Genomic DNA, 27,282 nt, shown 5'->3' with positions numbered 1-27,282 from the left:
GCGATAACCGCCTGAGAAAGGGGGCGCTGTGGTTTTAGGCAGCGTCCTTCGGCTACTTGTCGGTTGTTCCTTTCCCATCACCGACCACCTTTCCTCCGGAGCTACTGGCGAGGCGAGGCTTCCGCCCGGACTGACCACGTGCTGCTTGGAAGAAGGCGCCGATCGCGAATTCCGGGGGGAGCCTCTTTGCTGCCCCTCTGCCCGCATGTCGGCCGTGAAGTTCCGCAGGATCTTGGCTCACTTCCCCCAAGAGCTCAGCTTAGCCTTCGCTTATGGCTCTGGGGTCTTCCAACAAGCGGGGTCTTCTACAGCCACAACGGAGGTGGGACGGAACGGGACGGAGTCTAAAGCCCTTATCCATCACCACTGAGCTATTTTGCCCACTTGATAGATCTACCCAAGCTGTTTATATACCCTTGGAAAGAGAAGGAGACCTGTTTCTTAAACATTGATTTAATACGCTTGAATGAGTGCTAGTATCCCTGAGAGATGGCCACCTCCTTCCAACTTTTTTTACTGTTACTTAAATCCTGTGTTACATAGAAGATTGACTTAAATTGGGAAATATTAAATTGAGTTCTATCACCAACGAGCATGTTACAGCTTCTCTAACACCGAGTTTTTATTTTTACTGCTTTAGCCTCCTTACAAGGCTTCCAGTGATTGCTGACTGGAACACCTGTCCACTGAATTAATCAGAAGTTTCTTCAAGTTTTTTTTTAAAAATAAAATAGTCCTAGCCCATTGTAGCTGAAGATGGCAACTATTCATGATTTTTTTAGAGTTATGGAAGGAGTTATGTGTATATAATGCAGCGTTGAATTGAGTTTCTTGTTCTAATGTTCCTCAAAGAGTAGCACTTAGGGTTCCTGCAAACTATTTTACTTGTCTGTTAGTCTGACAACCTAATGATAAATGTCCTTCCTGCCCCACACTGGAAAATAGAGGTGTCCAAGTAACATTGTCCTTCATGTCTCACACATTTCTTGGATAAGCTAAAAATGAGATTGGTGCTAAAGATTCTAATCCTAGCAGATGAATTGTGGATTTTGCCAACTAGAGAAGTCAGTGCACCTTCTTTTCCTTTGCAGAACAATATGCTGGATTTTGTATTTGCAGTTGATGATTCTACAACATGGCATACAATGAACCTGTCCAAAAACCGAAGTCATTATTCCTGCCTAAAATATTTTGGAACCAAATCAATATGCAACATCCAAAACTATGGAGCAGGGATTTATTACAATACATTGGTGCCTTGTAATGGTAGGGTAAGTCATGTCTGTTAAGTCCTTGAGGCTACAACGCCATTGACTATCATTGCCGGCTCCTGATTGGTTGAGATGCAAGCAGCCAGCTGGCTGGAGAATGCAGCCATTCTATTTGTTCAGTGTCTGATAGCTCTGGCTGTCAGCTGTCAAATGCTGCTGTTTGCCGGTTCGAGGTTTGCCTTACATTTTGCCGTGTTATACTGTTAATAAAGGTTGTGTTAGCTTCAACCTGCCTTGCCTCAGTTCAGCGTCTGCTTCGTTCTCCCTACAGAACAATGTCTATGCCTTAAGAAAAAGGCAAAACTATTTCTAATTTGTCTGATGTTTATCTTCTTTCTACAGTGTTGTAATACTGTTAGAAAGCAAAATATATACTGAAAATTAAATTCATTGTATTTTAAAATTGATCACATTTTAAAGTTATTCTGTTCTGATATTTTATTAATAAAATATTTATTCTAATTAAACATTTAATGAATATATTCTTTTTAAAAGTTACTGAGGATTTCAAAACCCAGTCACAGGAACATAGCAACCTTCTTAGGAAGTCTTATAAATATGGAAAGAGAAAAGAATCTGAGTTCAAGGGTATGTTGGAGAATAAGAAGAAATTTGCCAGCTTAGTCAAAGTTTCCTAAGAAAAATGGTTCCTGCTATGTGTTGCTTTTCAGGAAAATGACCTGCAAAGTTAGACAAAAATCTGATTTTCTTAAAAAGGTCAGAATAATAAGACTTCTGACATTTTTAGCTTTTCAATGTTTGATTTAGGTAGAGCTAAACCTATCTCAAAATTACCTTTCTCTGATTTAGCTTTCTTTTCTGCCAGGTTATAAAATATGGTGTCATAAGTACTGATGCTTTAATTGAAGATTTGCTACGGTGGAAGACACTTTATGTAGCTGGACGTCTGCAAAAGCCGGTACTACTTCTGCTTATTTGTTTGAAATTACAAATGAAAAAAAAATATGGTAGATAGCACCCACTGTAATAATAGGGAAATTGACTGACAGTAATACAGTGAAAATAAATGATGGCTGTGAGTCATAATAGTATTGTCTAGGCCAGGGGTGTCCGAACTTGGGAACTTTAAGACTTGTGGACTTCAACTCCCAGAATTCCCCAGCCAGCCATGCTGGCTGGGGAATTCTGGGAGTTGAAGTCCACAAGTCTTAAAAGTTCCCAAGTTTGGACACCCCTGGTCTAGGCCATGTCTGTCATGTGCTGGCCATGCCCACGCCTGGTTTAGCGAAGGGAAAAGTCCCGATACGTCATGTGACAACGATGTATGACGTGAGTTTGACACCCCTGGTCTAGACTACTCACATTTTAAAGTCTCTGATGTTTTAAGTTGCTACTAGATTTGATCTAAAGGCCTTACACAAGGGCTGCGGGCTGGATTCATCATATGCTGACCATGCCCATCTCCAGTTTAGTGAAAGAAAAAAGTCCCGATACGTCACGTGACATGAGCTTGACACCCCTGCCTTACATGATTTGTTTTTATTTAAAATGGAGGATTAACTTGTCCTCTGTTGTTTTGAAGAGATGGCTACACAATTCCATTTTGCATTGTCTCTCTTGCCCTCCTGCCTTACATGATTTGTTTTTATTTAAAGACACCCACAGACACCCAAAACTGCTTGTGAAAACCCTGCATTCCTTAAGCATTCCTTAAAGGAGTCTGAAAATGCTGCAGGCTTTTTACCAGACCAAACGGGGAGGGTGTATTGGCATGGTTTCAAAACGAGTGTTCAGCTCATCCCCATGGTTTTATTCTAAGTTCTTGGATAATGGAGCAAATTACCCAGAGTGCTGGGATGAGGGCTAAGCAACAGATGCATTTTGGAACGGCAGAAAGCACAGATTTCTTTCAGAAGCATTGACCAACTCCATTGCAATAGAAGGCAGGCTATTGTTATTTGCTCTTCTGTTATTCATGTAACATTAGCCTATCCACGGCTTTGCACAACATGCTAAGTCAAGGTAAACAGTATGAGATCATTGCAATATCTCTAACGACTGTACAACCAACAATGCAATCCCTGACTCTAGAAGAAGCAGGGTGTGACAGGGTGTTATGAATTGTTGGTAGAAGTGTTATCTCTCCATACTTGCAATGGTTGTGCTAGAATATGTGGCTGTAGCTCACTGTACTGAAGTATACTCTAATTTAAACATTTCACATATCTTATATAATGCTGATGATAGTAGATACAATGGAATTCAACTTAGATGCCCATCAGAATAAAGGGAGAGACAAATTTGTTACTTATTCTGACTGGCCACAAGATGGAAGCAGAGTTTTAAGATTAAAAAAAAAAGACAAAATAACCAGTTTGGTTTAAGATACACTTAGTAATAATTTAATAGTAACGTTGATATGGAGAGAGGGATCCATTTGGAATTGAATCTTAATTTGGATAACTCTGATTTGTGTTTAGTGTAATTTTACCTGCTGCCTGGCATTTTCTCACTCTATTGCACAATTTTTTTGAAGGGCACTAAAGTGGAAAAGAAAGGTTTTAAAAGCTTTGGAATATGTACCTTAATATTTTTTAAGACAGAATAAACCAGAAATTACATACTGGCCTTAGAAGAGGCTCTACAGTCTTTACTCCTAATTAGTCATTATGACATTCTTTTAAAAAAAATGAATGTTTATCTTTTCATGTGGGAACTAGATTAAACTGCAATCAGATGTAAGTGACTTTTTCTGTTAAGTTCTTACAGGATTTTGCTTCCAAATGCATTCAGTTCTTGAAAACGTTTTGTCAAATGTTAACTTTTAACATGCAAGGTGATGTGACTGGTGGTTCCATATAGCCATATCACAGTGTATGAAATGTTTTGATGCATGAGAAAATTGCACTGTATGAGGCAAAATATGTTTTCATTTGTGTTTATTTAGCTTTTCTGTTAATATTTGCCAACTCTTTGAGTAGGCACTTGTTCACTTGGGTAGACATTGTACAAAAGTAGGTCTCTAGCATTTGCAATGAAACCAATAGTACTTTATAACAAGTTTTATATGGAATTACTTTATTTTAACTATTTGAAACTGAGATGTACTAGATGTAATGGTTGCCACATGGATATTTAGGATTTTCCTTTTTTTTTCATTTTGGAAAAATATTGCAAATACTATGTGGGTTTTCTTTGAGGTTTTGTCAATTTTTTCATCACTTGAATGTTAAGGCCTTTCTATGGGTAGGGGCTTTTCAAAACATTTCTTTCTGATTAACAACAGATACAGATTTATATGCTATGCAAAGGCAAGAACTTTGGGCATCTCAGACACTGATTCTTAGCAGCCACATAGCTAAGACCTTCTCCAGGAAGTTCTCAACCTGCATTTTGATCATCTGTGAGCTCTCTTTAGATTCCTCCTTAGCAGCTTTTTAAATTTCATTCCATGGTTCATTGGTTTACTATGATCAGGATTTCAAAGCAATTCTTGATGTAATCATTGACGATAGTGGGCATATGCTGAAGATCATCTTGTGGAACTGGTTGGCTTTCCTTTTTTGCGTTAGCTTAACTTGGAACTTGCATATTGTGATTTTCATGTTGTGATTTGTTGCACAGTAGGCTCCTTGACCTTGTCTTTGCTGTTATAGTTTATTTATTTATTTATTTATTTATTTATTTATTTATTTATTTATTTATTTATTTATTTATTTATTTATTTATTTATTTAATTTATAAACCGCTCCCTCTCCCTGAAGGGACTCGGGGCGGTGTACAGACAAAAGTTAAAATACCAAATACATAAAAACATCAAAACCCCGTAAAAATGAATTACATAAAAATCTGTACAATAATAATAAATTAAACCAACATTAAAAATCTACCCCAGAAATTTAAAATACCGGCCAGGAGAATTGAAGAATAACACTATAGTTGGGCCAGGCCAGCTAATTGGAACAGGTGGGTCTTGAGTTATTTGGAGCAAAAGCTATAAACCCATATCTAAGAGGACTAATTCTTAGAGTAAAACTTCAGTTTGTATCAGAGGTGGGTTGCTGCTGGTTTGGCCGAACTAGTAGTGGTGGCGGGAGGCTCTGCCCACCCACCTGGATGCTTCTGCGCATGCACAGAAGTGTTGCACACGCAAGTATAAACGAACCAGTAGTAAACTGGTTAGCAATCCACCACTGGTTTGTATCAAACGTTTATGATCTGACACCAGGCTAGACCTCGAGTTAATCTCTCCTACTACACAAAGTGCACATTGAAGCACATCAAGCATGGATCTGTGGAATTCGGATTATGTTTTCTTTTAAAGGGTTTTAAAGTGCATATAGCAAGCTTGAAAGTCTTAATTTCAGATGCAATAATTGCAGCACCAGTTACTGTATATACATCAAATGAATAGTTGCTATTATGTTTCTGTGGCCATTCTCCCTAATCTTTATAGTTGTCTAGAAAGCCTTTACCCACTGAATAACATGCACACTGATCTGCTGTTATCTGGCTTTCTGATCTGACTTGGCTTTTGAAGATAAACAAAACCTTTGTCCTTTTAGTAATTTATGGTGAGTTTTTTCTTTTTGGTATCAGTAGTAAAACCTGTTCAGCTCCCTGCTATAGACTATAAAATAACAATGTTACCCACATAAATTAATTCAGAATTGGGTCAATATACTAATCTTGGAGAAAGTAAACTGGGTTTAGAAAGAGTTTGGACCAGTGAGTTTATACAGAATTTAAAATAACTGTCCATTTACCATTGTAGATAAATACCCTATGATTACATAATAACCGTTTAGTTACTTTCATGCAATTGATAAATGTAAAAGAAGAGCCATCAATGGATACTTCCAGTTTGTCCCACAATCTGTCAACAAAGTCAGCAAAGAATGCCCAGCAAGAGTCTTTTCAGACACCTATAGGATTAAACTATAGTTTGATATGCCATAATGGTCTCCTGTTTCTCAGCCAGTACATTCTCCACATTCTTTCAGTCCTGCGGTTTCCTGCACAAGTGGTCTGAGTAGCTTTTTCGGTTTTAGCCACACAGGTTCAACTTATAATCATTGTTTTGTGACCATTTGAACTTACACTCTTTCAAGCACTGAAAGAGTGATTTATGACCATCTTTCGCACTTATGATCATTGCAGTATCCCTCATGGTCACATGATCAAACTTTGGATTTTTGGCAAACGGCATATATTTATGCCAGGGTCAGGTGATCACCATTTGTAACCTTCCCATTTGTGACCTGATTAGTTAAAATACATAATTATTGCCGTCGCATTCTTCTTTTCAAATACCACTTTAGGCTTCCACTTTCCTCTTGTAACAGTTTTAATATAAATGACTGTTCAGATGAGGACATTTTCAATAAGGCACAAGTACCTATTGAAAACACAGCAAAGGTTGGCTTAAAATTAATATTATTGGTTTAAAACAGGGGTCTCCAAACTTGGCAATCTTATTTATGAACTCAACTTTAGAATTTCCCAGTCAGCAGTTATTCATAGTTTCTTGTTTAGTTTTAAGTGCTAATGCAGAGCTCTGTAATTCATAGAGTTTCCAGATCTTTCTCTGGTATTCTTAGTGATTGTCAGAAATTGAATGTGGAACTTTGTGTGTGGTTTTCTTTCTTTATATGAGATATTAGTGGCAATTCCTATAGATTGCCTTAGGTCAGCGATGGCGAACCTTTTTTGGCTCACGTGCCACAAGTGGGGGGAGCGCAGGGGAGTTGTGTGCGGGCATGCCGCACCCATAATGCAATGTGCGACCCCCCAGTGCGCATGCGCGCACAACAGGCGTGACCCCCTCCCCATTTTTACAAGCTTTTTTCACCCTCCCCAGGCTCCAGAGACATTATAGGAGGCTGGGGAGGGCGAAAAGAGCCGGCCCCGCCCCCCCGGAGGCCCTCTGGAGGCTTCAGGGACCATCCGGAAGCTTCCCTGAAGCCTTCGGAACACTTAAAACGACCCTCCGAGCAAACCAGAAGTGACTTCTTGTTTGCTCGGAGGGTCGTTTTAAGTGCTCCAAAGGCGTCAGGGAAGCCTCTGGATGGTCCCTGAAGCCTTCGGAACGCTAAAAACGACCCTTCGAGCAAACTGAAAATCACTTCCGGTTTGCTCAGAGGATCGTTTTAAGCGCTCCGAAGGCATCAGGGAAGCCTCCGGATGGTCATGCGTGCCATAGGTTCGCCATCACTGCCTTAGGTAATCTATTGTGTGTTTTGCACTCTCCTTTGTAACCATAGAAATTAATAAACTAGTATAGTAGCTTAGTTTAGAAATTGCAAATATTATATTTGCATACATTTTCTGCCTCACCCTTTCTTTCTTTCTAGTTGTATTTTGTTTTAAAAATACAAAAAGGAAATTTAGTGGTACAATGATTCTGGCAGTTGAAAGAACATTAAAGACCAAATGGGTAATATACACAATGGGTGAAAAAATACTTTAAAGCTTTGTAAGAAGTTCTAAACACCATACCTTTAAAACCTGTGTTTTAGAACTATATTTTGAAGTAATTTTGAGAATAAATTGGATTTGATTGTGTTTCAAAATAAAGGGTTTAATGACTCAGCTCCATTGCCTCTCTTTAACCTTTATTTTGGAGGTTGAAAAGTCATTTAAAAACATTCATATTGGATGTTTTTCTTCCAAAACTCATTCCAAAGGTGTGGTTGTTTAGTTGTTTCATTTTCTGTTAGGAGAACACTGGCCTCAGCTAAAGTTACAAACCAAATAAAAATATGAAACAAAGCAAGCTTTTTCAAATATATTCAGAAATTAACCCAAACATTTTGAGACATTTGGTGCTTCTACATTTATTCTCTTTAAATGCAACTGTAGTCCAAGGCAAGTTCAAGGTCATGGTGCTACCTTTCTTTACCCCCCCCCCCCCTTAATGCAGTCCAGTGAATTTGCTTTCCTAGCAAGTAACACAATTGTTCTCCATAACAGTTAATTTAAGGTATGGTCACTTGATTATTCCACGGACTGTGTAATTTAATCATTGGAGATATTTGGCAAAGCAGCTGGGTTCCACTGTAGCCCAAGATTGTTCTACCAGCCTCTCCCAGTTCCAAACGATGGTACTTATCCCCCCCCCTTTCTTGGGGAGGGGAATGCTTGTTTGCAAAATTAGGCTTTCAAAAACAGACTGGAGGGCAAATTGAAAACATGTGTTCTAGGAACCTCTCCCAGGACCAGTTTACCTTTAACAGCTCAGATGGTTCAAGTTTTATGTAACTAACAAAAACCACATTTCAGATGCAGGGAGAGATAACGGAAAAATAATGATATTGGATGCACCACAGGTTCATTTTTGAGTCTCCAGGGTTGCATTTGGAGAGAGGGGGAGGTGTGTGTGTGTGTGTGTATCTTCAGTTGTGAGGTTCTGGATACAATCATGCCTCTGTCATGGAATTAGTGATGTTTGTGTGCTTTCTGCATGTTTGCAAAATTGAACTCTATCCCAAAATACTGTTCTATTCAGTCAAGTTCCAGCTGTCTCCTTCACTCATCTTGTGGATTTTTTTTTTACATTTGAGCAAATGGTGATCACGTTAGAGGCAATACTTGTTCTTGCAACATACTGAGTCAGATCTAGTAAGAGAAGTCTTCCTCAATGAACACACATAACAAGATTGTACACATTTTTTCTGTTCGAAGCTGCCTCAGAAGATGTGTGTTAAAAAAGAAATGGCAAAGTCCTTTGATTGAAAGAAAAAGCTTTGAAAAACATACATTGGAGTGGGGTCTTATGCTGCTATAGATTTTTCTATATATCATTTCATAAAGTCTTGACATTTTCTTGGTTTCGAAGGCCATTATCATTGTGGCTGTGTTTCCTAGATCTTTTCATTAAGCTAAGGAAAGCATTTTGCTTTCAGGATGAGGGCCTGTTTTTTGTTTGCTTCAATTTCTGAAGATATCCCTTAAACAACCTATAGAGGATTGTTCTAATGACATAGATTGCTGATTATTTTCCCTCTTATTTGATGACCAAATTTTCCAACTAATTACAGGTGAAAATTCTGGCTCAGAATGAGAATGTTAAGCTGCAAGAGGCTCTGAGCAGTAATTTGAAGAGTGCTGTCATTGCAGCTTTTCTCATGTTGCCTGAAAGCTTCTCTGAAGAAGATCTTTATATGAAGATTGCTGGATTGTCGTATTGTGGTGAGTATGGATTTTAAATAGTTTAATAATAGATTTTTAAAAAATGAGATCGTAACTGCACCAACTTTGCTTATGGTTTGCTAGCATAATACGTGGCTCAGCCATCTATCTAACAAACTATTAGGAAGGCGTGTTCTGGGTCTTGCATTTGTACAGCTCAAATTATTTTCAGTTCTATTCACTCAGCTGGATACTCCTTTAGCACTTTTCCACGCATTTGTTCTAAGTTCTTTTTTTTATAGTCTTTCTCTTTTGCCTACAAACTTTTTTCTCTTTCTATGCATTAACATATCTTTCATCCTTTTTTTAGCATTCTCTAATCTGCATATTTTTCTTCATTCATAGTTGCCTTTGCTTTATCAACCTTTTCCATATTTCCCATTAATGTAACTCCTCACACTTCTGTAATATTCTGTAACAATTCTTTCTATTCTATTCCAAGCAGCTTCCACATCTTTTTTGCTGTCCAGTTTCCTTTCATTCCACTCTAAAAATGCAGGATTCATCTTTTTTTTCGCAAGCCTTCTGCTTTTACAAGAATAGAGGCTGAATTGAGACAGATCCAGACTTGAAATAAGGAGAATTTTCCTGATGTGAGAACTTTTAAGTAGTGGAATAGCCTGCCTCCTAAATTTGTAGTTTCGCAGGAAAAATTAAACAGTCTTTGTCCAGGAAGCAAAGAGGATTCTTGCATTGGTCAGGGATCCCTTCCAACCCTATGATTCTTGATTCTTTCTATTTTTCTCTTCTTTCTTTTCTATTTTCCCCCCAAGATCCGCTACAAATAAGATGGTACCCCACATTCAAAATGCCATTTTAGCCTTTTACTGCTTCCGTCAATTTATATTTTTATAAATTATCAGGTTATTTGTACTTTTAGATTCTTTACTTTAACATATGTATGTTTACAAATAGACATAGACTTAAATCATATATTCAAAACAGATGTTTATCACAACTGTTTTATTCTTAGACTTCCGAATGTTCTCACTTTATGCATTTACGTGACTTAACAGACTGATTTTTCTCCATCACATTTATTCAGAATGTTGCACAATTTTCCTCAAACTCATCACTGATTTCTTTCATTATCCCTAATTATCAGAACTTAACACCAGATTATTGCCAGCATATGGGTTCCTACTTTCACACAGGACCACCAAAGTCCAAATGTTTTCTGTCATTCATTGTAGCCCAGTCTATACCTTGGCTTCCCTGAATGGTTTTATTGGCTGTAATGTGACATTTGCCAAATTCATCATTTGCTGCTAATAATGACAATTTGTGCACATTGCCAGTGTGCGCTGCACAGCCATAGCCCACTTTTGCACTTAGCACACTTTCATTTTCTACAAGCGAGGGTCTCTAGAGGCTTTCGGCTGAATATCTTGTTGCCTGCATTCTATCAGCTAGAAAGCACCCATATTTTTGATTTCTGGGCTATTTTCATATCTGATTTTCATCTTAAATCAGTTGAATGTACAGATTTTTGTTCAGTGTAATACATTTGAGTGTTAAAGGGAGTACTTTACAATGAAAGCTTAATTCAGTAGCCCAAGAAAGATAAAAGATGCAGCTCTTGCACTCAAAACAAATGAATTTATTATGTTGGCATGTTGGGTGGGGGGACCTTCAAGCCTTCTTTAGCATTTCTTTCTATCAGATCAGGAAGATGACTTTGTTTCAGGAGAGCTCAAGGCACATACTGCTGGCTGACACCAATGTTCAAACTGCAGTGTCTGAACCTGTGCGTTTAAGGGGAAAATGGCACTGGCATTCCGATAAGATCAGCTTGCCCCAACCGCAAAACTTCCGTGTGTGCTGGACAACAGCCCCCAACATCCTCAGACCACATACGAGCTGTGTGGGGAGGACAGCAGTTAAAATCTAATGCGACTGGAGGAGAGGCTGCCAGGTGTCATGGGAATGTGGCCTTTCTCTTTATCACATTGATCGACTCGCCATTACTTTCCCAATTAGCAAGGATCTCCTGAGGAATTCTAATGCAGTTAATATTCTGCCTGCAGTTTCCTAAGCTGCATTTTTCATAAAAGTAGTTCTTAGGGTGTTTGATGGGACTTTTTAAAAATAGATCTGTGAGGTAAATTATGCTAATAAGTGTTCCAAAGCCACAGTGTGAGATTCACAACGTAGTGATTTTAAGTGGGATCTTCTGGCTCAGGGACATGTATTTGCTATATTTTCTTTATTATGTATTATTCGTTTAGTGTGCCCCCTTTGCAATGCATGTTTTCACTGTTCCTTTAGTGCAGGGGTGGGGAACTATGGCCCCTGTATGGCTTGTGGACTTCAACTCCCAGAATAACTGAGCCAGCATGGCTGGCTCAGGAATTCTGGGAGTTGAAGTCCATGTCATGAAGGAGCCATAGCTTCCCACCCCTGCTTTAGTGTAATACTGTAATTACGAAGATAAGACTAAGTCTCAGTTTGCAGCTAGTATTAGAAATCTTAATAATTGTAAGGCAAACTACATTTCTGTAAACAGGTTGCCTATATAAATATTGATAATCTGACTTTGCTTTAGGCGATTTCAGAATGCTCATTGGAGAAGATAAATCAAAGGTTATGAACATAGTGAAACCAAACATGATACATTTTCAGAAGCTGTATAGCCACATTTTGCAAGATAGCCCTCAAGTGATATACAAGCATCAGCTGGGCAAGTTAGAGGTAAGCAGGTCAATGTTGGAAGATTTTTTTTTTTAAAAAAATGTAAACTATTTTGAAGAGTGTGATATGTAAATAACAAGCTATCCATAGCCTGGCATATCCAGGTGGCTTGATTACTTAGGAAATCTGGAAAAGTAAGTCATTATCTTACTTTAGAAATGTAATTCTGTCAATCTAAATCCGGTTGTATTCAAGAGCGTCAGTTTGGTGTCATGGTTAAAGGCACTAAGCTAGAAAACGGAGACCAGGAGTTCTAGCAGGGGATTTTGGGGCAATCATTTTGCCTCAGACCTAGGGAAAAAAACCTGGCAAAACACTTCCAAAAAACTATACAGTTCTCCATATAGTTGATAGGAGTCAAGCCTGAGTCTGGACATACACACACAAACATGTACTTAAAAATGCCATTTTTAAGGACTGGAAAAGAGCTGATGTGGTTCCCATCTTCAAAAAAGGGGAGAAAAACAGATCCAGGAAACTACAGACCTATCAGCCTGACCTCAATACCAGGAAAGATTCTGGAAAAGATAATCAAGCAACGAATTAGCAAACACCTAGAAGCAAACAAAGTAATAGCCAAAAGCCAACATGAGTTTGTCAAAAACAGATCATGCCAGACTAATCTTATTGCATTCTTTGACAAAGTGACAAAATTAGTGGACCAGAGGAATGCCGTCAATATAGTTTACTTGGACTTCAGTAAGGCATTTGATAAGGTAGACCATAACTACTACTAGATAAAGTAGAAGAATGTGGGTTAGACAGCATCACCACCAGATGGATTCATAACTGGCTGACCATCCGCACTCAACGTGTAGTCCTCAATGGAACTGCATCTACATGGAGTGAGGTATGCAGTGTAGTATCCCAAAGCTCTGTTTTGGGCCCAGTACTCTTCAACATCTTCATCAATGATTTGGATGAGGGAATAAATGGGGAACTCATCAAATTTGCAGATGACACTAAGCTGGCAGGAATAGCCAACACTCCAGAAGACAGGCTTAAGATACAGAAGGATCTTGACAAACTTGAACATTGGGCACTATCTAATAAAATGAAATTCAATGGTGAAAAGAGTAAGGTTCTACATTTAGGCAACAAAAACGAAATGCACAGGTACAGTATACGTGGTACCTTGCTCAACAGTAGTAACTGTGAAAGGGATCTTGGAGTCCTAGTGGACAACCATTTAAATATGAGCCAGCAGTGTGCAGCAGCTGCCAAAAAAGCCAACACAGTTCTAGGCTGCATAAACAGAGGGATCAAATCAAGATCATGTGAACTGTTAATACCACTTAATAATGCCTTGGTAAGGCCACACTTGGAATACTGCATTCAGTTTTAGTCGCCACGGTGTAGAAAAGATGTGAAGACTCTAGAAAGAGTGCAGAGAAGAGCAACAAAGATGATTAGGGGACTGGAGACTAAAACACATGAAGAACGGTTGCAGGAACTGGGTATGTCTAGTTTAATAGAAAGAAGGACTAGGGGAGACATGATAGCAGTGTTCCAATATCTCAGGGGTTGCCACAAAGAAGAGGGAGTTTCCAAGGCACCTGGGGGTAAAACAAGAAGCAATGGGTGGAAACTAATCAAGGAGAGAAGCAACTTAGAACTGAGGAGAAACTTCCTGACAGTTAGAACAATGAATCAGTGGAACAGCTTGCCTCCAGAAGTTGTGAATGCCCCAACACTGGTAGTCTTTAAGAAGATGTTGGATAGCCATTTGTCCGAAATGGTATAGGGTTTCCTGCCTAGGCAGGGGGTTGGACTAGAAGACCTCCAAGGTCCCTTCCAACTCTGCTATTGTATTGTATTGTTACATTCTGCTTTTATGTTGGGTGCAGGAATCCCGGTTTAATTTACAGCAGTTTTCAGGAAAAATGATTATTCCATATAAACAGTGAGAATAATGTATTTGGCAAAGATTTATAACAAATCATCTGAAGACTAAACAAACCATGTTTCATATACCAAAATTTAACTTTTCAGATAAACCATGTTTCATGAATTCATTGGTTTTGCTCAGATTATTGGACCAATCTCATTTGGAAACAGAGTGACATTTTTGCCGTAAATGACAACTGCATGATGATATTTAGCAACTTGATTTCAACTTGATTCTGTTGTAGATTATAAATGATAGAAAATGGGATATAATCACTAGTTCAAAACTGAAAAAAAAATTCTGCCTGAATTAAACCAGTCTTTGAAGATGTATTTATAAACTGACCAAGGCTATCTGCTTGATTTAAGATTTTCCTTTGTTTACAAGTCTCTTCGTTTATCCTGTCATATCATATATCTTTTTCTCTGCCTATTCAGAGGCTCTAGGTTTGTAGATAACCATGTAGGTGGATGACCTCTGAAAGGATTGGGGTGATGCACTCATCCTGGCCCTTTTCTCAACAGCTTTCAGTACCATCAACTATGGTATGCTTCTGGATCATCTGAGGTGATTAGAAATTGGGAGGGGGGGAGGCACTATTTGGAAATGGTTCTCCTTCTTCCATGGCTCTTACCAGGAAATGTTGGTGGGGAAGAAAGATCCAGCCCTTGACTTTTATGTGGGGTGCTCTAATCTTTCTCATCTCCAAGTTAAGTTGCACTATGAAGCCACTGGATGGAGTCATTTAGTGGCACTAGGTCTAGTATGATATTGTTACAAGTCTGCATTCCATGGCACACAAGTGATGCGGTTCAGATGCTTGCTCACTGCCTGGAGGCTAGAAGAGCCTGGAAGGGCAGAAACCAGATAGAGTGAAGCACATTCCATGTCCCTTTCCTCAAAAGTTGTCATCGGATACTACTCATCCCTCTTAACCCTCTTCCATCTGAAGTCTCCCTATTCTTTCAGCCTTTTGGCCAGGCCATGAAGACCTGGCTGTTCCTCCAAACATAGCACTAGAATGGGGTTGAGCCAGTATTATGGGTGATTCTAGCAGTGAGACTTTCATATGTACAGAAATAGAAAGACTTACACATTTCCACAATGGTGACGTTAATAGATTTGGCAGAGATGATGGCAAAACTGACTGCTTTGATTAAAGAAAAGACTTTGCCTAAGCTTGTATCTATTTGGAAACCACTTTTGGACTTTTTGCTTGAAAGTGAAAGAGATGAAATTTTAACTATGGGATTTGATGGAGCCGTTTATGATTATAGACGTTATAATGTATAACTTATACATTATTGTATATTTATTATACAAATATACAATAATTTGTATTATTGCTAATGTTAGAGCAAATTTATTATTTTATGCTAGTAGCTATACTGAAGAAAGTCAGAAGTTACTCTTTTTTTTCTGTCTTCTTCTTTTCTTTTTCTGCAAATACAATTTTGTTTCTTCCCATACCCACTTTTTCCTTTTCTTGTATTTTATCTTTTGTTAAAATTTAAAAAGTCTTATAAAATAATAATATGGGTGATTCCGATGCCTTGGCAAGTGTAGGAAGTGTTTTTATGTTTTTACCAGTTGCAGCCTAGATTCATTGAGTGAGAGAGATAATCATATCAGTTCTTTAAATATGTAAATTTCCGAATGCAAACAACCCAAGTCTAGTCTCGTATTTAAAACATTTGCAGGTGGCAGTGAAGATCAAAATGCAGATACAATTTTGAGTCAAATCAGTCAGCTCTACTGGGTTGGGTGTACTCATATTCATTGATACTTTCCCTTCTGCATTAACCAGTTTCTGTGCCCTTTTATGGGGTGAATGGACAGTGCTCCGGTGCAGATAACCTGCATGAGCTGGCAACTTGGTTTCAGATGGGGCTGCTAATTTTCTGTTGTTGTTGTTAAAAGAAAACAAGCTGTGTCTGCTCCTTTTTTAATCTTTAGATCGATAAAAGTCCAGAAGGTCAGTTTGCACAACTGATGGCTTTACCAAGCACCCTGCAGCAAAAAATAACTTCTCTCAGGGATTCTCCAGGGAAGAACAGAGATGTGGAAGAAATTTTATTACAAGTCGCCCATGACCCTGACTGTAGATTTGTGGTACATCAAGGTAGGTTTTAATGATAATTCATTTGCAGAAGTGAATGTTTTAGAATCAGTCTTGTATATAGTAGTTTCAGAATCCGTAGTATTTAAGTATATGTGGCTGGAAATGGGCAGTGGTGTCAAAGCTGATGATGTAATTGATACTTTTTGTGTCAGCCCATTTTAGAATCTATAAAGACTAATTCAAAATGCTATGTTCTTATGCCAAGGCTTTAGTCATGCCTAACAAGCTTCTCTGTGTATATTTGTCCTACATTTTCTACTTCCGGACTCCCGCTTTCAGGTTATTTGGCTCACAAACCACTTACCATAGAACATGCAGAACTATCATTGGGTGTGTTCCATTCATTGGTTGCACCATTCATTGGGTCTTAGCCAACAGCCATTTGAATAAACTATAGCTCTTCAAGCAGAACTTGTGGACTGAACCTGGGAGCTGGTTGTGTCCAATGAAGTACTTAGAAATTCCAGCACTGTGCCTGGGAGTTATGAACACACTGAATGATCTCACTTGGTCTATTAAATTGCACAAAATGATTACCATGTTAATGTTGTTCTGATAAGTCTAAATCAGGGCTGTCAAACATGTGGCTCCGCGAACCAGATGTGTCATGCGCTGGCCATGCCCACACCGGGTTTAGCGAAGGGGGAAAAAGTCCCAATAAATCACATGACACTACCGTGATGACATGAATTTCACACCCCTGGTCTAAATACACCACTCTGCATAAAAGTACCATTCGCTGTTCCTTGGGTCTTAGCCAATAAACTATAGCTACTCAGGGCAGAATTTCAGGCTGACCTTGGGATTTAGTTATGTCCAGTAACGGACTTAGAAATTCCAGCTCTCAGCCTAAATTTCCCCCAATCTTAAATGCTACAACCATAGTAGGATACTATACAACACAGCCATAGTTGTCGGGAAAGTTATGCTGGAAAGGTCACCAGCATACCCTCTAGTCTGGTTATATTAAATGGATTTCAATTAATATAGGACAAAGAGATGGACAATTTGCTTGGAAAAGTTTAACCAGATGTCTGCCTCTTTACTCTCTTGACTAATTAGATGAATTAAACTATAATTAGTTTCAGCTGAAGGGGATTTCTGGGTGGGTCCTGCAGCTAATTGCTGCCAGTTTGACAGCAATGGCCCCCAGTTTCCCTGACTGAGACATACCTTAAGGAATATTTACTTGATCCTGATGACTATCACAGCATTCATCCAGTCACACATGCCTCCTTTGGGAGAAAGGTGTTTGAAGATTCTCAATCAGACATGACATTATTTCCCCAAAGGTGCTTTTTCTAAAACGCGATTGGACTTTCTTGGTATTTTTCTTTGAAAAGATTTCAGTTCGGTTCAGAACTGAAGTGAAATGTTTTCAAAGAAAAAAAATCCAAGGAATCCAGTTGCCTTTTGGGAAAAGTCCTTTGTGTCAGTTTCAGGATTCTTAATGAACTTTCATGGACCCTCTTAGGAAAGGGACTTAGTACTAAACTTATTGCGGTACTAACCTGACTTTTCTGCCTTTCTGGGTAACTTTGACATAAAGGCCATTGTCATTTATTAGATTAGCTCTATTTTGGAATTGAGAGGTGTTGTAGTTTGGAATTCTAAAATAGAACAGTAAGTATATTCAGGGATTAAGCACAGTGTAGTCAAAATAAACAAACCAAGTTGGAGTGGTCCAGATGTGTGATTTGAACCAGCATCCAAGGAAGGTAAAGACAAAGACCACCAACAGCCCTTCACTGTCTCAATGGATGTCATTTTATACTATTTCAAGCCTAACTGGGGTGTATGACTCTTGCTTAGAATGCAGACGTCCGGAGTAGCTCCTTAGTAGACCACTGTTCCCACAAGATTCTTCCTTGCAACCTTGTCCTTTCATGTTTTTCTGCCTTTTATTATCTTATCTACTGCAGGTGCTGTTTTGGGCTTGAGTGGTTAGATGAGCAAATCTTGTTTGGAGTCAAAGGAAACAGGCCCAGGCCTGCTGGTTGTTAGTTCTTCTCTAATCCTGTAGCGGCAGGAGTTTGGCCATTTGGATTTAGCGGTTTTCACTCCACTTTTGGCTCTACTTCTTTTTCTGACTATGAGCCACCTGAGGGGGGCATTTCAAGACCCTCCAGGTGAGAGCAATTTTAGCTGGTAAAGGACAATGAGTTTGTATTAAGGAAAGTGAGGCATACTGATGTTTTTATGAGACAACTTGACCAAAGCTATCAGACATGGGCTATAACAATCCCAAAGACCACTGGATGACCAAAGACATATTTACTCTTTTTCTTTGCTGCAATATAGTCTTTTTAACCACATACTACTCTTTAAAAATGAACAATTTATCACTTATTTTCCATCTATTTTCCATTAACAATTTGAATCTTCAAGTTTCAAATTTCAAATTTTATATAATCAGCGAAACATAATTATTTATCAGCTTTAAGGTTCTTAATATAATTCCCACACATTCTAATTAAAACATATTTTTATCTTGTTAACAGTCTCTCTTTCTACTGGATCATATCATTCTCCCATTCTCCTATTTCTAAGTTTTCCTTTCTCTTTTTATTCTTTTTATGTGTCTTATATCTTTTCTTCTGTATTTTCCCTCTCACTTTTCAATAGAATTTTTGAGTATCTCCCCCCCTCCCCCATGTTTCTCTTTCCCATCTTCCTTTATTTCTCTCTTTATTTTTGGCTCATTTCTTTTTCTGATGCTCTTTTTTCTTCTCTGCTTTTTCTTCTCTGCCTTTACCTCATTGAGTTTTATTTTCCATTTCTACCTTGTTAATTCCTTGTTCATTTACATTGATTGTCTGTTCCCCTCCTGTCTCCACTTTCAACAATTTTTAACAAGATATGGTTAATAACTTCATCAGAAACAGCAAATAGCCATGATTGACTACAGGAAAAACCTGAATTTAGTTGTGAAGATCGCTTCACTTCACAGAACAGAAAATTTGAATATTCATGCATTATATTATTATAATATATATTAAAAACATTCGAATAAACATGCGAATCTCCCCAACAAAATAAAAATATACAGCATTTGGTGGGATGGTCACCTGGTTATTCTGCCAAGTGTGGTTTAATGTGTTTCTGGAATCATATGTAATGTTTAAAATCCCTTTTTACAAATAATCTCAAGAATAACATCTGACTCTGTTTATTTTCTCTTTCTTTCCTCTACCTCCTCTTTCCCCTTCCCCAGGTATTTCAAGAATTGTGGGATTGTCCAGCCTAATTCAGAGTGCTAAAACTACCCTAACAGCTGGTAAGAACTTGTGTGCAGTGTTTTTCGAGACAGTCTTGTATTCAAACATACAAAAGTATTTTTGCAAAAGGAAAATGAAAAATGAATTTAAAAAATTAACAATAGAGACCATTGATTTAAATTGTCTTAAGATGCTAATACTGTGGCTCAGTTGCTTTCTGCACCTTCCAAACCTCTCATACTGGGTAAAAAGCAGTCTATAAGCAATTCTTACCTGCCATTAAGATTCCCCCTTCTAATCTCGCAGCTTTGGGACCTTTCTCTCTTTCTCTGCTAACAAAGATGCTATGTGTTGTTGAAGTATTGAAAAATAATTCTGCATTTATTAGTTAAGGTGATAGATTGTATGAGTTCATGAGTTATTAAGTTAGGCACTCTGTGATCTAATGAATAAACTGTAGTTCTAAAAAGTACTTCAAGTACACTTAACTCATAGCTTTAATTGCAGTTATTTAACTTTGCTTTGTTTTTTTTTTTATTCTGTATGTTGCTTGTTGATGTGGGTTTTTCAAACCTCTAGATAGAACACACCTAAAACTGCAAAACTGAGCCTAAATTTTAGGATGGGAGCTATGTTTTTTAGAACAGTGAAAGTAATGTTTCAACAATTTGTGGTAGTAAAACCACATATTGCTGTTAAGTATGACATATGTTCCTAGTATAATGTGGGCAAAATTAAAAAAAAAAGATTTTTTGCAAAACTTTCTTAAAGTTTTCTTAAAATCTAGGCTTTTAGAAAACTGCTGTCTACCAAGCTTGGAATCATTTCCAACCCTTTGCAGAGACTGAATTTTAAAATGATATGTACAAATATTATTTTTTAATCACAAAATTGCAGTAACTTTCCCAGCTGTAGCTTTTTCCATGGAATGTGAAGTTAGAGCTTCCCATAAGGAGAATGAGGTCTGCTGCCAATAAGATAGTTGTGATTTTTCATTTCTCCCTTCCCCTCTGTAAATGGGTAGGACAATTTCATTTAACATCAGATCCCTGAGCTATTTCCCATTCACTAGAAATAACTGATAGGAAGCAAGACATATTAATGGCCATAGATCATGAAGCAAGCCAGTCTACATCTTACAGGGAGGGTGAGATGACTGGGAAAGCAAGACATGGCATTGCTTTTTCTAGAAATGTTAAAAATATTTAAGAGGGACACTTTGAGAGGGACACTTAATACCAAGGGCTTGGATGTTTTCAGTGTCATAATTTTGTTGGGATAAAATATTTTTTTCTTTCTTCACAATATGTCCATGTAGGAGTTAGTTTTACCATGTGTTCCACTATCACCCTTAATTATATCAGCAAAGAAAGGAAGCATATAAAAATGAGGGTACTGGGCTTTTTTATTGCTTTGTCTTCCTGGTTTATGAATATTCTGAAACCTTTTTGTCAAGTTTCTAATAGTCTGTATGCGACAAACTGATCTCAGTTGAGATAATTCTCCACATGTCTGCCACTTCAGCAAGTTGCTAGAACCTGCATAATGGAGCATTAGCCCTGTGGTCAAAACTTGTTAATTGGTAGGAATCCCTGTATAACCTGACTCTGGATAGTTAACTCATTCTGATTTACTGATAAATTGAATGGCCTCTCTGCATCAGTGCAATGACTGTAGCAGTGCAGCAGATGTTTTAAGATATAAGCCCAATTAAGTTTGACTGTTGTGTGGGTGTTTTTCATATATTTTGCTGTGAATAGAGATACCGGTTTAACCACTTAACCATCCTTCTCTTGTTACAGCTCTAATTCTTCTAATGAGGCTTTGAACTAGCACAGACCTGCATGACTATTATTCTTCGTGCTACATTATCCACCCATCTCCTACACCCCTTTTCCTCTTTCCCACACAGACTTTATTCAGATTTTAATGGCAGCAGGCTTGAGGCAGTATCTTCAAGCCAGACATTACGTTAGTAATTTGCCTTCACCTCTCCAGTCTCACCCGCTACCATCATCTCAGCTGGATTCTGAATGTGGTTGGTAATTAGATCCTGCTAGGCTGTAAATGTTAAATGTTGCTGGACTGCCATGCAGCAGTTACCTCTTTCAGTCAAATACCTGGATCTATAACACCTGAGTCATCACCTGTGGAACGATAGATGAAATGGTCCTTGCTAAGTTCTGCAGTGCATATATACCATCCAGGGTTTATTATGTAGCTGGCAGGTTCTGCTTCCAAACATTGGTAAAGAATACAAGGCCTTCAACCATCTAACAATTTATTTTCATCTTGCACAGTCCTTGTAGTTTAAAACTAGCTTGAGCCCTGTTGGTTTTTTTTTTTGTTTTGTTTTTTTTTTTGCTTACTTGTGGAGACCCTATTTAGCTCTTCAAGAAAAAAAAAAGATTGTATGTTTTCTAAAATCTGTGGCAAGTCTTTGGGTCTGGTTTCTATTAGAAATGGCACCATCCATTGATTTATTTTTCCTCTTGGTCTTATGGCGTATAAGGCTCTGAAATGCTTGCAAATTAGATGCTTCACAAAAAGAGAGAATACATTTGGCAACCTTATGTGAAATAAAATAAGGTTTTTTATATTTGCAGTAATGAGTGTGCGTCAGTAGAGCTTTTTGTGAAAAACATACCTTCCTATGTATCTTGAGTATGAATGTGAGACCAAGGAGTTAGGAGGAGGAGAAATGAACAGATTTGTAAATGGACAGATATATAATTTTATGGTTCTACTCCAAAAAATGTGGTGTTATTAGCCATCAAACCTCAAAAATACACTTTTCCCAAAAGGTTTCTACAATTTTGGCCACTACTAAGGGAGGGAGGGAGGGAGGGAGGGAGGGAGGGAGAGAGAAAGAAAGAGAGAGAGAGAGAGAGAGAGAGAGAGAGAGAGAGAGAGAGAGAGAGAGAGAGAGAGATTCAGAATAACAACAGAAACAACCTCTTCTAGATTTTTTATTTTATTAAATTTGTTTGCTGCCGGATCACATTTCCTTTTATTTGCTTAGTGTCACTCTTGTACATCTGGTCTGTGACCTCTCCCAGACTATTCATGCATAAGGCAAAGGATATCTCTATATGAGGCAATACCAGATGGTCTTCATTCCTACCTGAAAAGAAAACTTTCCATATATTTTGCACTGACCAAATGCATATCAGTAGCTGCATCAACATCAGGGGAAAAAAAACTACCTGCAGTCCTGCTGCACTTCATTAACTGAGAAGAGGGTTTATTTGAAATTTCTAAAAAAGGTGCCTCTGATGGGCTAGATTTCCTTGAGGGGATTCCTGAAGAGTTTATAATATTTACTTACAAATATACTGGTTGAGCAGGCAGGGTTAGCTCCTAATACAACATTGGTATCCAACAGCAGGCAGGCCAGAGGCTTCCAGAGACTGCAAAATCTTGGCATTCTCTCAACATCTAAATCTGTCATGGATGCCCAAGGTGGATGAAGAAAAGCTTAGACACCTGGAGACGTTATGTAGTGCAATAGTAAAAACCAAGGTAGGCAGAGAAAGAAAGCGCTTCTAAGGGAAAAGACGGCATTTTTGTTATTGTTGTTGCCTTAGTAAAGAGGTCCCCAGATGGTCAAACTGAAATGTATTGTAGACCCCAGATGTGCTTAGAACATTAGTTATTCAAGTTAAAATGGAGGGCCTGGACAAAAGTAAATAGAAATGCAAATAAGTCATGTTAATATTTAAGGGTCAAAACTTATTCATGTCAATAGAGACATCCCTCCTGGGATATGAACATGCTCTGCTTTCCATAGTGCTTTGGGCCTATGCTTGACATACATTTTAATAAATATTACTTTGCTTCATTTTGAGTGAACAAAATATTATGTATTACATGAATATAGCAATCACTAATGGCACATAATAAATGAAGCGACTGCTGTTTGTAAGGTTATATGGAAGTGAAAAATAGAAATCAGACTGTTATATTAGACTTAGATGTACCCTCAAAGGATGGGGGATTGGTTTCATTTACATAAAGTGAGAATAGCAATAAGTTTAGGAAGTGACAAAATGCAAAACTAAGAAGGAACTACTTTGTAAATTCTGTGCACATATGCTATATAATTACATAGCAACACAAAAAGTCTGACTAAAATCTTGAAGATTTGCCTACTCCTCTGGAATCTGAATTCACGAGAGTCAGCAGGGTAAGATTGAGAAACTAACCTTTTCAGAAATGTATTGGGGACTAGTTTAATAGGTAAATGGGTCCATGAGTCTTGTCAAATAGGCTAAAGAGTTAACCATAAATTGGTAGTATGATTTATCAGGTAATTCAAAAAAAAACCTCCTGGGTAATTGACTGAAGTTATTCTTTGCCTTTCGAAGGTATAAATTAACAGAACAAGAATCAAGAGTGATCATGGAAAAGGAAAGCAGTTTATTTAGTGTCACATAAAATTCCTTAATATATTTTAATGCTAGTAATACATACATTGAAAAGTTGTCATCAAAATAATTATAATCATTTACAATAATTTGTAACAGCAAATAAACCAGGAAAGCAACTTTGTGAATAATACTGTATCTTAAATTAAGAAGCCCTTAATTTGTATTTGAATAGTAAAAAGAAAAGAGTCCTAGCAGTTTTGAATGGGGAAAAGTGTTTATAGCTTTGTGTAACTGATTAATTATCACAATAAATTCTCCAATGAATTTATGCTGCAGTGCCCTATGTTAGCAACTCAGCAACTGATAGGTTATATGGCTAAGTTTATGAATGTAGGGTGTTGAATTCTATCATATTTTTCTATCCATTATTTACATAATATTTCTTAATTTAAAGGGATGAAAAAGTCATTGGTCTACAGCATGAAGAAGATGTACAAAATGTCAAAGGGATGGTTCAGAAAATCATGACAGCTATGAAGTTAAAGTTTTGAAAAACCTGATCTTCTCATGACTAAATGGTATTCTAGTTTATTTTTTGCATCATGTTGGAAGACCAAGCATCTTGTTCAGTTGGAGAAACTTTGTTGTATTATTTATTTTCAGGCAACTTTTCAGAGAAGATAACAGATTAAGATAAAATCCATTTTTTTACCTGCTTCCTTGAAGACTGCTTGGAATGATTTTCCCCTATGCTTATTAGCATTTTTCTAACTTTTCCAGTTGGCTTACTTTACATGTGTTATACATGTAATATCTTCAAAACATCCCTGTTTCCAAGGTCTTATATTTTTGAGGTATTTTTAAAATCACATTTGGGTTAAGAGTTCTATTGTCCTTCTGTTTTTGCCTCATTCATTTTACCAAGAACCTATAATGATTTTGTCCTATAGTTTAAGAAACACTGAATAGCAATGTGTTAAATTCTTTTGCTTGTGGCACACTCACTGTGTAGAGCTACATATCAAGTAACTTTGAGAAAGGTCAGACATGCGCTTTCCAGGCACAGCTGACATCACAGCCAAATATTGGTGAGTAGGTCATATTTCAAAACAAGATCTGGTTATTGTTGAGTTCCTGGGATTAATAATAGGTGTATATATAATGTATGTAATGAAAGTGTTCTGCTACACTGCCAATTCACAAAATGCGTAATGTCAGACTGTATAATCTTCAGGTAGCCCAACCAAGCTCAATAATACCTAACATAAAATCAGAGAATATTTTCCATTGTGATTTAGGTTGCTTTTCTTCCTTAACATCCAAAGCAATGAACTTCAACTACTGGATCACAAAAAGAAAGCTCCTGAATTGTTTTTCTAAAATATAAGGCATTGGACTAGGAGCAAGGAATTAGTTTTTATTCTGCCTTTAACACTTTCTCTTTCAACTCAAAGAAGAAGGCAAGGGCAAAGCACTTCCAAAAACATGTTGCCAGGAAAATCACAGAGACTAGTGCATGTTATTATTAGGAGTTGAGACAGACAAAATGGTACAAAAGAGGGGGAAGAAGGACATGTAATTATCATTTTATTAAAAGAGTGATTTGAGTTATGAAATTGATCCTCAATACATCTTTTCCTGAAGTGAGCATATTGTAATGATTTGGGGTGAAGGAGATGTGGGGGAATATTTATTATCTTATTCCTTCTCCTTGCTTGTGAAAGCTCTTTGCATAGTACTGTTTTGTTTTTTCACTGACCAGAGTCCTTCCTGTGAGAAAGATACAAAATGCATAGGTACAGTATATGTGGTACCTTGCTCAATAGTAATAATTGTAAGAGGGGTCTTGGAATCCTAGTGGACAACCATTTAAATATGAGCCAGCAGTGTGCAGCAGCTGCCAAAAAAGCCAACACAGTTCTAGTCTGCATAAACAGAGGGATAGACTCAAGATCACATGAAGTGTTAATATCACTTTATAATGCCTTGGTAAGATTATACTTGGAATACTGCATTCAGTTTTGGTCACCACGATGTAAAAAAGATGTGGAGACTCTAGAAAGAGTGCAGAGAAAAGCAATAGAATGATTAGAGGACTGAGGGTAAAACATATGAAGAATGGTTGCAGGAACTAGGTAGGTCTAGTTTAATTAAAAGAAGGACTAGGAGAGACATGATAGCGATGTTCCAATATCAGGGGTTGCCACAAAGAAGAGGGAATCAAACTATTCTCCAAGGCATCTGAGGGTAGAACAAGAAACAATGAGTGGATACTAATAAAAGAGAGAAGCAACTTAGAACTGAGGAGAAATTTCCTGACAGAACAAGTAATCAGTGGAACAACTTGCCTCCAGTAGCTGTGAATGTTCCAACACTGGAAGTTTTTAAGAAGATGTTGGATAACCATTTGTCTGAAATGGTATAGTGTTTCCTGTCTAGGCAGGGGGTTGGACTAGAAGACCTCCAAAATTCCTGCCAACTCTGTTATTCTATTCTATTCCCAGTAGTAGAGACATTTTGGGAAATACGAGAGAGAAATTATAGGAACATAGTAAGGCGGAGCTACGGAAGTAAAAAATGATTTTTTTTTAAGTATTGCAGTTTTCTATTTTAGGTATTGGTTTCAGCCAATGTAGCTGGTAATCAGGAATGTTGAGCAGTGAGTTAGAAAAAGTGTGAAAAGCCCAAGATGTAATTTGTAAGGCTGCCCAGAATCACCTTACTGGTGAGATAGGCAGAATATAAATGTAGTAAATATAAATCAATCAATCCCCCAACCCATTCTCTAGTGCAACTCAATTTTAAGTTGATGTAATAAGAGAAATCATAAGCCACAATAGCAGAAATGAGGAATGTTTTAGAAATATTTGACAATAGAAACAGGAATATCTGTGTGTATGTATAACACTTGTCACAGATACAGAGGTTCATAACATTTTCCTATTATGACTTCATCAATTCCTGATTAGCTTAGAATCATGAAAACAATGGGTTCTGAAAAGTTTTTAAACTACAAATGTCCAGTATTATCATATGCCACAAGGGCTAATTTTAAGGAATAGTTAATGCTAAATATCTATATGGAAGAGTTCATAAAAATGAGGTAGACACTGAGTAATTTCTCTACTAAAGTTTTGTAATGTCATTTCAGAAGCTATGTTAACTGTTCCGACAGGATGCATGAATATTGCATGCTAAGCAATGCAATAGTTGTAGCCCCTGAAAACTCCTTTGAATAATCTTTTTTAAAGATTCATTTACTACAAAGTAGCTCCCTCTTGTGTGAATCAGTTATCTATATTAAGGGGCAGAGTCTGTGTAAAGCCAATATAAAAACTGTATGCTAATAAAAGTTTTCTTTTACCCGACACAATGAGACGCAATTTAAATGTTTAAGGAAGAAAGCCTGTATTTGACCCCTCCCAGGAAGGCAATGAAGGGGATAGAAGATGTAAAATGTTACACAGTTGGAAATGGAATCCATATGATGAACTAGCTGGAACTGCTTATTCCCTTAAATAGAGTTTAATATTGTTTTAACTGAAAATGCAATTAAAATTACTTAAATGGG

The 27,282-nt window shown here is 37.6% G+C and overlaps 1 protein-coding gene across 3 annotated transcripts; it reads left to right on the top strand.

Moving 5' to 3' along the window:
* TAMM41 (TAM41 mitochondrial translocator assembly and maintenance homolog) lies at positions 1-27,282 on the top strand. 3 transcript variants are annotated; one of them, XR_014173955.1, is made up of 9 exons: positions 1-322; positions 1,092-1,271; positions 2,098-2,190; positions 9,272-9,422; positions 11,968-12,113; positions 15,958-16,123; positions 19,338-19,400; positions 24,166-24,289; positions 24,375-27,282. XR_014173955.1 is itself a non-coding variant. In XM_081937124.1 (8 exons), exons 1-8 carry the CDS (start codon positions 206-208, stop codon positions 24,237-24,239), a joined length of 990 nt encoding a protein of 329 aa, XP_081793250.1. In that variant the 5' UTR covers positions 1-205; the 3' UTR covers positions 24,240-27,282. The 3 variants fall into 3 exon arrangements, 1 of the variants encoding a protein (XP_081793250.1); XR_014173956.1 differs by having other exon boundaries at positions 24,166-24,799; positions 27,089-27,282; XM_081937124.1 differs by having other exon boundaries at positions 24,166-27,282.

Source organism: Natrix helvetica (genome assembly GCF_964273705.1).
Source record: "Natrix helvetica genome assembly, chromosome: 1".
NCBI lineage: Eukaryota > Metazoa > Chordata > Lepidosauria > Squamata > Natricidae > Natrix > Natrix helvetica.
This window is presented reverse-complemented; position numbering and strand designations above follow the sequence as displayed.